Here is a 9,863-nt window from a genome sequence, read left to right as displayed (position 1 = left end):
GGTGATTCAGATTGGCTGGAGCAGTGGATGCTCAACCTGAGAAGACAGAACTGGACTCCCAACAAGACCTCTCATCTGTGCAGTGAACACTTTGAAAGCTGTCACATCGGCACTGATTCCAGGGTATGGAGATATTTTAAATATTATTATTAACAAAGAAATGTATTGATTTAAACTGATGAAGTACTATCCACAATAAACTGCTTAATTGCACAGTGTAAGTGCAACACAGATGAATACAGTAAATTAACACAAAATGGATTTAATGGATAACTGCTATTTTCTGTCTAAATAATTTCTTCCTTTTTCTTTTTACTTTTTAATAGGGGAGGAAATGTCTAAAGAACACTGCTGTGCCTACCATTTTCCACTTCCCAGAGGAAAAAGTGCCAGGAGGAAAATGCTTGGTGGTAAGTGCAAATGAGGTAAGTGACAATGGCATGGTTGTTTTGAGTAGTGGTGAGGAGGTTTCAGATGTAGGTGATGGTAGCAGTGCCGTAAATCTCATTGCTGATCACAGCAATGTCATGATGGAAGACACACCCCAACAAGCCTTTGTTGCTCAAGATGTCATTCATGATGACATTACGCTGACAGCGAATGCAGGGGAAGATGTTGGTCTAGGTAGCAGCAATCAACCCATACATCAGAGTAAAAATTGGACAGCATTAGATCACTGCCAAAACAGCTACGTTTTGATCTAATGGCCGTATCTCAGGGTGATCACTCTTACGGTGTTTCTCATTCTCCAAGAACACTGAAGAGGATGGCTTCTGCTACAGAGGTAAAGCTCTGTGCAGCTCGAAAAAAGCTGAGGTTAAAAGTCCAGCACACAAGATTGAAGGCAAAAGTTTCTTCAATGAAAGGTTTAGTCAAAGTGCTTCAGAAGAAACTTCTAATTTCATTGGAATGTGCCTCTCTTCTTTCTGATCTCGAAGATGTTCCAAGAGAGATCTTTCAAAGACTAAAAAAGAAGAAGTCTGTGTTTTCAGAGAATCTGAAACAATTCGCCACAACACTGCACTTCTACTCTCTGAAAGCCTATGACTATGTCAGAGAGAAATTTCTTTTGGCTTTGCCTCATCCACAAACCATAAGAAAGTGGTATAGTAGCATCTCTGCAGATCCTGGATTTACTGTTGCTTCTTTCACAGCTTTAAAAAGTCATGTTGCTGATCAGAAAGGATTAGGTAAGGACATAGTTTGCTCATTGATGATGGATGAAATGTACATTCATAAGCAGACTGAGTTTGGGGGGGACCAAATTCACGGCTATGTTGACATCGGAGCTGGTGAAATTGAAAACGTAATTGCAACACAAGCATTGGTCCTCATGGTTGTTGCAGTTAATGCGTCTTGGAAGATGCTTACTTCCTCATCAACAGCATGACCGGACAAGAGAGCAAACATTGTCCGAGAGAGCCTAGTTAGGCTTCATGAAATCGGTGTTAGGGTTGTCTCATTGACATGTGATGGACCATCTCAAAACTTTGCAATGGTCAAAGAGCTTGGTGCCAAGTTGGACCTCGTGGACATGAAACCTTTCTTTTTCCATCCTGAAGATCTCACACAAAAAGTCCATGTTCTCTTGGATCCATGTCACATGCTCAAGCTTCTTCGGATTGTCTTTTCAACAGTCGAAGTTCTGGTGAGAGAAGATGGCCAGCAGATAAGACGGCAGTACATCAAGGAGCTCAACAAGCTTCAGGAGAAGGAGGGTTTGCGCCTTGGCAACAAACTGATGATGGCACATATTCAGTGGTGCAATCAAAAAATGAAGGTACATCTTGCAGCCCAACTCTTCAGCAGCAGTGTGGCTGATGCCATTGAGTATTGTGAGAGGGGGCTTAAATAGCCCCAGTTCTTTGGATGTTCAGCCACTGTTCAATTCTTGCACACCATTGATGCTGCTTTTGATGTCCTTAACAGCAGGAACCCACTTGGAAAGGGATTTAAAGCCCCCCTGAAGCCAGCAAACAAACACCATGCCAAGGCCATTTTAGATGAAGCAGAGTCACTCCTTTGTGGGCTCAGAATGACAGGAAGAGACAACACACTTGTACATGTGCACTCTACACAGAAGAGAACTGCCATTTATGGTTTCATTGCTTGTGCAAGAAGTGTGATGGGCATCTATGAAGATCTGGTAGAGCAGCCAGCAGCCCCATGCCGATACCTTCTGATCTACAAACTCAGCCAGGACCACTTGGAGCTGTTCTTCTCTGCAATCAGAGCACGTGGCGGATTTAACGACAACCCCAATGTGAGGCAGTTTAGAGGAGCTTACAAGCGCCTCCTTGTAAGGCATCAGGTAAAAAGAGGCACAGGTAACTGTCTCCTTCGTGACAACACAACCATCTTTGATTCAACACCCGCGACTGAATGTTGCGCGCAGGTTGGATGTGAAGCCAGTTGAAGTGCTTGTGCCAGAGGATGACAGTCTGTCTGACCTTCCAGATGTTGACAGTCTATCTGAGTACAAAGACGCAGCAATTTCTTACATCACAGGCTTCATCGTCAAGAAGATGAAACAGAAGACAACATGCATGGCTTGCTCACAAGCACTGACCTCAGATGACTCGGTTCACCATTTCATTACTTTGAAGAACAGAGGTGGCCTCCAGAAACCATCACCGGACATCACTGCAGTTTGCCAAGCTACTGAAAGACACTTTCAGAGGCTTCTAAAAATCAATGAGGGCAAGCCTCCACTGGGAAGAGGAACAACTGCAGCAATTGTCACCCAGGTTCTTGCAGATTGTTCAGAGAAGAATCTCTTTCCCCAGCTGCACAGCCACATGTTTGACATGTGTGTTGAAGCCAACCATGTCCATGTTTTGGTAAGGATGGCTACTGCATGGTACTGCAAAGTTCGACTGAACCACATAGCAAGAAGAGAGGCAGAAATAATAAAGGAAGGTAAAGTGGTTCGCAGAAAGCTTACTAAATTAATCCATTTTTATGGATTAAATAAAAGGTGTTTGGTCACTTCTGTGTGTGGTTAAAGTACATAAGTTATTATATATTTTGATATTGTACATATGTGTATATATTTGTATGTATGTTTCTATTACTGTACAGTATGTTCTTCTACCTGCTTCTCTTTGTTTATATGTGCATATTTGTATGTGTATATATTTGTATGCATGTTTCTATATCTGTACAGTATGTTCTTCTACCTGCATCTCTTTATGTCTATATATATATATGTATATTTGTGTATATGTTTCTCTAATTGTACAACAAATTCTATTTCCTGCATATCAGAATGTGGCCAACTCCTTTTTGATGTTTTTCTCGCAACATGGGAAATGGTAACCTCACCTCACCACTACTTAAAGCCAATGTCAGATAAAAACTGAACACATGAATGACTGTCTTTTAGAGTCTGCATGAACGGGGCCTAAGATGATGTTGATCTGTTAATCATTTTCAGTGTCACATTCGTTGTAGTTATTATGTACATAGTTTATGGAATTGTTTGTCCAATTAAAAGTTGATTTCAAATTTTAAATGTCTACAAAAAATACATATTATAGAATTTACCTATAAACAAAAAAAAATTCAAGATGTTCAAATGTACTGTATGTTAAACTTTCTGATTTGTATTATAGAGTTCACCAACACATTTTTGGATCTCCAGGTTTGATAAAAATGTTATATATTAATATTTAAGTTATGTATTTTGAATTGATTGTTAATTTTGCTGAGGGTTTTTGGAAATTGTTATTGTTACATAGTTGTTATAAGGTAGATAAACATACTTCCTGATTTATTTTGTGGTTAATTTTGTCCCCATTGCTTACCCTCAGGTTCAGTAATAATACGTAACTTTTGCATTGTTGTTGTATTCTTGCTTTTCATTTTCACATGTCCTGTGCTGTATAGTGTCTTGTGTGTTTGTCCCGTGTTATATGTTCCTACTCTTGGCCTGCACCTTGTCTGGACTCATTTTCTGCTTATGTAACAGACGGGTCAGGGTTCGTCCAGTAATGTTTACAGTCTATGGTTGTGACGCAGATCTGTTCTCCGTGTTGAAGGCAGAGTCCTGTAAAATATTATAATCCTCTGGTTGAAGGTAAGAGACTCTTTTCACTGTTGTTAAGACTCTCTGTTTCATTTAAGTGTCAAAAGAGCTGTAAGCTAACAGTTAGCCACCAGGTTCACTAGCTGCTCTTATGACAGTAGAAGAACAGGGATAGGCCTAAAGATGACTCTCAGTTAGCACGCAGGCTATGCTAACATGCTAAAATGCTAACAGAACAGAGAGCAGAGTGAGGAAGGGGAGGAGGGAGGGGGTCCACTCTCTCAGGCTCACACTCACTGTGCACGCCATGTAAGCGGGAGGAGAGGAGAAATGACAGAGCATTCAGATCCTTATAGATAAGAAAACAGTAGTGAGGGTGAGAAGTTAAACCCTGAAGAACCATGAGAATGTTTATTAATGACATCATACATTTCTTCATACAGACGGACGGATGAAATTTCGACTCAAAGATTAACGCTCACTCTGTGTTACCTCATAGCATGGCATAGCGATCAAAACAGTGTATGTGCTCTCCGTCCAGCAACACCTGAAAACCAAGTGAAAGTTCCTACCTATAAAGAGTATCACCTTAACCCAAAGGTGACACCTGCTGGAACATTTTGTGTCTTACTCTTCATTCTCCTAAACATGGCTCCTACACAGACTATAATCTGGAAGTCATATCCATAATCGATGCATCCCTAGTTTTAACATATTCTTCTGCAGCAGTAGTATTAACATGCAGCCACAGGTGGAGGGGAGAGAAGTGTGTGATCACCAGGAAGTCAGTCAAAAGCTTCATGGTGGTTTTGGGGGATACTGCAGTGTTTGCATATCAAGGGGCTGAAAGGATGGTGTGTTCATGGATCACAGGACAGATTGGAGGGTCCAGTCCAAATACAGGACTGCTTATTTTTGTCCCAGTCAAGCTCCATGGAGGACAAGTTTAACTGTGAAGATTCTGAAAAGTTTCATATGAAGATGTAATAACTCTTTATTGATCATTCTTCTCAGAGTGCAGCTCTCCCAGCAGGGGGCGCTCTGCTATGGATCAGTGTGAGGACACAGAGGAGGGAGTCCCTCCCTCTAAAACCTCTCTGTGTGAGGAACATGAAGCTCTGAGGTGAGGATCTCTAACTGCCCATGACTCTTCTCCATGTCACAGCTCAGCACTCACATCTCTCCACCTTCATCATCATCATCATCATCATCATCATCATCATCTTCATCATCATCATCATCATCATCACTGTCTCATCTGCTGCTCACAGTAACTAATAATATTTGTTTTTTTGTATCAGGATGCAGGAACAGAGAACAGACTCTCCTGGACCCAGCTGTGTGTCCATGAAGAGTGACCGGTCTATAGATCGCTTTATTAACTTTAAAGATGGACGTCCTGCTGATGGAAGGTGAGATTTGAAATTGACAAAGAGCTCTGTTCTTCTTTTCTGTAGGCTCACTCTTTCATCCTCAGCCATTTACATCACTCTCAGTCTTCAGTCCATGTTCACCTCTCCCAGGACTCGTACTTTTCTCCTGTTTCTCCTACTTCTCCACCAGAGGTCCTCAGAATTCACCTCCTTCTCTTCTAGGTTTCAATAGCCCAGACCTTCCCTTCTACTCTACTCACCTGTCATCACTTTCCTCATCAGCTTCATTTAGTTTTCTCACCACTTCATGATCATTGTGTGCTTTGGTTCTATCTTGTGTTTTTTAAAATGTGGAAAAGAATCATTTTATTGCAGCTGTGAGTCCATTTATTTCTGCTTTTGGGTCCTTCCCTGCGCCCTATTTCCCCGACGCTGTCAGAACTTAACCTGCCTGACACAGAACCAGCTGACAGTGTGATGGACTTTATGACTTCAAAGCAAAAACAGCCATACTAGAAAGAAGCTAAATATTCTGAGACAAAGTCAAAATAATAGGCCAAAACTTAAAAAGAGACAAATCTGAGGAAAGATTTATTTTTGGGCTGTATCATGAAGACTGCAGACAAAGATCTTCAAAGCTCTTGAGTGTTTTTACAAACCTTGTAGGATCCATATTCTGGACTTACTCACAATATAAAAACTACTGTGATGTTGCAAGCAGCACTTATTCCCATCTGAAGTGATGTCAGTCTGAAGACTTTGTCCCAGAAGTGAGTTCCAGGTTGAGGTTCCTGAAGTTGTTATGGACAAGTTCTTGATCTTGATCTGTTCTGTATCCTAACAGTAGTTGCTGCTCGTTGTAAATGCTGCTCGGTCTCTAAATGTACTATGGGAGGTAGAGCCTTCAGTTTTCAGGCTCCTCTCCTCTGGAATCATCTTCCAGCCGGGGTACGGGAGGCAGACACACTCTGTATTTTAAAGAATAGACTTAAAAGTAACTATAAATTGTATAGTTAGGGCTGGCGCTGCTGTAGACCAGCTCCTAGTTATGCTGCTATAGGCTTAGACTACTGGGGGAACTGGCACCTTGAGCTCCTATATCTCCCTCTCCTCTCTCTCTCTCTCTCTCTCTCTCTCTCTCTCTCTCTGTGAGATCATATTAGTGCATGTTGCTATCTGTAAATCTCAGTTACTAACCACAGCATCCTTCTGAGCTGTGTTTATGTTTAAGTCATCTTCTGTTCACTTTAATTTCATCAGTCTAAAGAATTTGAGGACAGACACAGTGTTGGCTGTATTCTGAGTGAGATACTGTTCTAATAGAAACAGAGAGAACTGTGGAGAACTTCACCTCTGCCTCCTGATTACTGATTATCCATCTGCCAGTTTAAACTGGAACAATCTGATTAAAAATGATCTTTTTTTGTTTGTTTGTATCAGGATGCAGGAACAGAGACCAGACTCTCCTGGACCCAGCTGTGTGTCCATGAAGAGTGACCGGTCTATAGGTCACTATATTGACTTTAAAGATGGACGTCCTGCTGATGGAAGGTGAGATCTGAAATTGACAAAGAGCTCTGTTCTGCTTTTCTGTAGGCTCACTCTTTCATCCTCAGCCATTTACATCACTCTCAGTCTTCAGTCCATGTTCACCTCTCCCAGGACTCGTACTTTTCTCCTGTTTCTCCTACTTCTCCACCAGAGGTCCTCAGAATTCACCTCCTTCTCTTCTAGGTTTCAATAGCCCAGACCTTCCCCTCTACTCTACTCACCTGTCTTCATTTTCCTCATCAGCTTCATTTAGTTTTCTTACCACTTCATGATCATTGTGTGCTTTGGTTCTATTTTGTGTTTTTTCTTTTGAAGTGTTTGTATTTGAACCCTGACCTTCCTGAAGGCTGTAAAATGTGGAAAAGAATCATTTTATTGCAGCTGTGAGTCCATTTTTTTCTGCATTTGGGTCCTTCCCTGCGCCCTATTTCCCCGACCCTGTCAGAACTTAACCTGCCTGACACAGAACCATCCGACAGTGTGATGGACTTTATGACTTCAAAGCAAAAACAGCCCTACTAGAAAGAAGCTAAATATTCTGAGACAAAGTCAAAATAATAGGCCAAACCTTAAAAAGAGACAAATCTGAGGAAAGATTTATTTTTTGGCTTTTTGTTCCGTTATTTAGAGACGGGACAGTAGATAGAGTCAGAAATCAAGGAGAGAGAGAATGGTGAATGGCATGCAGGAAAGGAGCCACAGGTCAGATTTGAACATGAGCTACCCACTTGGAGGGCTACAGTCTCCCTACATGGGACACGCACACTAACCACTAGGCCACCAGCACCCCAATTAAAGCATTTTTATTGAATGAACATTTTTGTTTTTCCCTCAGGTAGAATGAAAGTCCTCTCCTTCCTCACTCCCAATGATGACCAAAACAAACAGACATACTGTCCACAATATCAGATTTCATTCACTGAGAGTCTGCGTCTGCACGTCCATTTTAAAGCATGCACCATCAAGGATGGGAGCCACGGTTTAAAAACTGTGATTAGAGGATTATGGTGGACGAGGTGGATGTTGGATGTCCTGACTTTGTCCACAGCCCAGATCCTGAACCTGATGAGGTTCTGCTGGTGAGATGCTGGGCATTGAAAGCTTCAGGTCACGTTCACTAACCTACCTGGTCCATACATCCTGCTGATCCAGCTGACCATTGTACTGATATCTGACTACACTTTCTCCTGGACTACATAGTTTAATACTTGATCCTTGTTTTAGTGAATGGTATCTGAATCCAACTGAGGCACGTTTAGTCCTTGATCTGGATCTGTTCCGTATCCTGATAGTAGTTGCTGCCTGTGGTACCTACAGTCTCTAAATGTACGATGGGAGGTAGAGCCTTCAGTTATCAGGCTCCTCTTCTCTGGAATCATCCCTCGCTCCCCCTCCCTCTCCCCCTCCCTCCCTCTCCCCCTCCCTCTCTCTCTCTCTCTCTCTCTCTCCCCCTCCCTCCCTCCCTCTCCCTCTCCCCCTCCCCCTCCCCCTCCCTCCCTCTCCCCCTCCCTCTCTCTCTCTCCCCCTCCCCCTCCCTCCCTCCCTCCCTCTCCCTCTCTCTCTCCCCCTCCCTCTCTCTCTCTCCCCCTCCCCCTCCCTCTCTACCCTCCCCCTCCCTCTCTCTCCCTCCCCCCCCCTCTCTCTCTCCCTCCCTCTCCCCCCCCCTTCTCTCGCTCTCGTTGCTATCTGTAAATCTCAAAATCTCAGTAACAAACCATAGCATCTTTCTAAGCTGTGTTTATGTTTGAATCGTCTTCTGTTAACTTTCATTTCATCAGTCATCAGTTTAAAGACTCATAACTTGGCTCAGAGTTTCATTATATATATCTCGTTGTTTTCTTGTGTAATATGTCCTGTCACAGAGTTCAACAGGAGAGCTCCAACGTTCACAGAGATCAATCAGACCAGCAGAATCCAACAGACCTGGACTCCATCTTTATGGTGTGTTCAACACACTGTTAATTAATACACTACCATTACAATAATTTAATGCTAAGTTATTGTTCTGTTTAGACCAGCTGACCTTCAGACTGACAGATGAACCACATGTTGAGTTCTACCAGTTTATATTAAATATCCAGTGTCTCCTTCTGTTCCAGCTGCTGGAGGAGAACATCATCACCTTTGTGAAGAACGAGCTGAAGAGAGTCCAGAGGGTTCTGAGTCCACATTCCCCAGAATGCTTAGAGAGTCAGAGTGAGGATGAAGAGCAGGGGAGAAGCTGTAAAGAGGCATTTTTGAAGATCACTCTCCACTTCCTGAGGAGAATGAAGCAGGAGGAGCTGGCTGACTGTCTGCAGAGCAGTAAGAACATTTTAACAGATTTAGTATTTTAGAAAAAGGACAAAGAGGTTTAAAGTTCCAAACTCAGATAGTCATGTGATCTATATCAGAATCTGTTCATTGATTTCAGTTCTTTCTTTATTCAGGAACGTTGGGTGCAGTGTGCCAACAAAAACTCAAATCTAACCTGAAGGAGAAGTTCCAGTGTGTGTTTGAGGGGATTGCTAAAGCAGGAAACCCAACCCTTCTGAACCAGATCTACACAGAGCTCTACATCACAGAGGGAGGGACTGGAGAGGTCAACGATGAACACGAGATCAGACAGATTGAAACAACATCCAGGAAACCAGACAGACCAGAAACAACCATCAGACAAGAAGACATCTTTAAAGTCTCACCTGGAAGAGATGAACCAATCAGAAGAGTGATGACAAAGGGAGTGGCTGGCATCGGGAAAACAGTCTTAACACAGAAGTTCACTCTGGACTGGGCTGAAGACAAAGACAACCAGAACATACAGTTCACATTTCCATTCACTTTCAGAGAGCTGAATGTGCTGAAGAAGAAAAAGTTCAGCTTGGTGGAACTTGTTCATCACTTCTTTCCTGAAACCAAAGAAGCAGGAATCT

The 9,863-nt window shown here is 42.6% G+C and overlaps 2 protein-coding genes across 2 annotated transcripts in view; both read left to right on the top strand.

The window, feature by feature from the left end:
- Positions 1 to 3,879: 3,879 nt before the first annotated feature.
- Positions 3,880 to 9,863, top strand: part of LOC136181105 (protein NLRC3-like) — a 98,250-nt gene continuing 92,266 nt past the window's right edge. The window contains exons 1-5 of the mRNA XM_065961451.1: positions 3,880 to 4,078; positions 5,042 to 5,150; positions 6,841 to 6,951; positions 8,814 to 8,892; positions 9,051 to 9,255. Coding sequence (XP_065817523.1) covers positions 5,074 to 5,150; positions 6,841 to 6,951; positions 8,814 to 8,892; positions 9,051 to 9,255 — 472 coding nt within the window. The 5' untranslated portion in view covers positions 3,880 to 4,078; positions 5,042 to 5,073. The remainder of the gene's footprint in view (positions 4,079 to 5,041; positions 5,151 to 6,840; positions 6,952 to 8,813; positions 8,893 to 9,050; positions 9,256 to 9,863) is intronic.
- LOC136181060 (NLR family CARD domain-containing protein 3-like) overlaps positions 9,377 to 9,863 on the top strand; it is a gene marked incomplete at its 5' end in the record, with an annotated part of 10,504 nt that continues 10,017 nt past the window's right edge. The window contains 1 exon segment of the mRNA XM_065961212.1: positions 9,377 to 9,863. This exon segment is cut by the window's right edge and continues 665 nt beyond it. Within this exon segment, the coding sequence (XP_065817284.1) occupies positions 9,377 to 9,863 (487 nt within the window).

The sequence above is a fragment of the Labrus bergylta genome, chromosome 2 (genome assembly GCF_963930695.1).
Source record: "Labrus bergylta chromosome 2, fLabBer1.1, whole genome shotgun sequence".
Lineage (NCBI taxonomy): Eukaryota > Metazoa > Chordata > Actinopteri > Labriformes > Labridae > Labrus > Labrus bergylta.
This window is presented reverse-complemented; position numbering and strand designations above follow the sequence as displayed.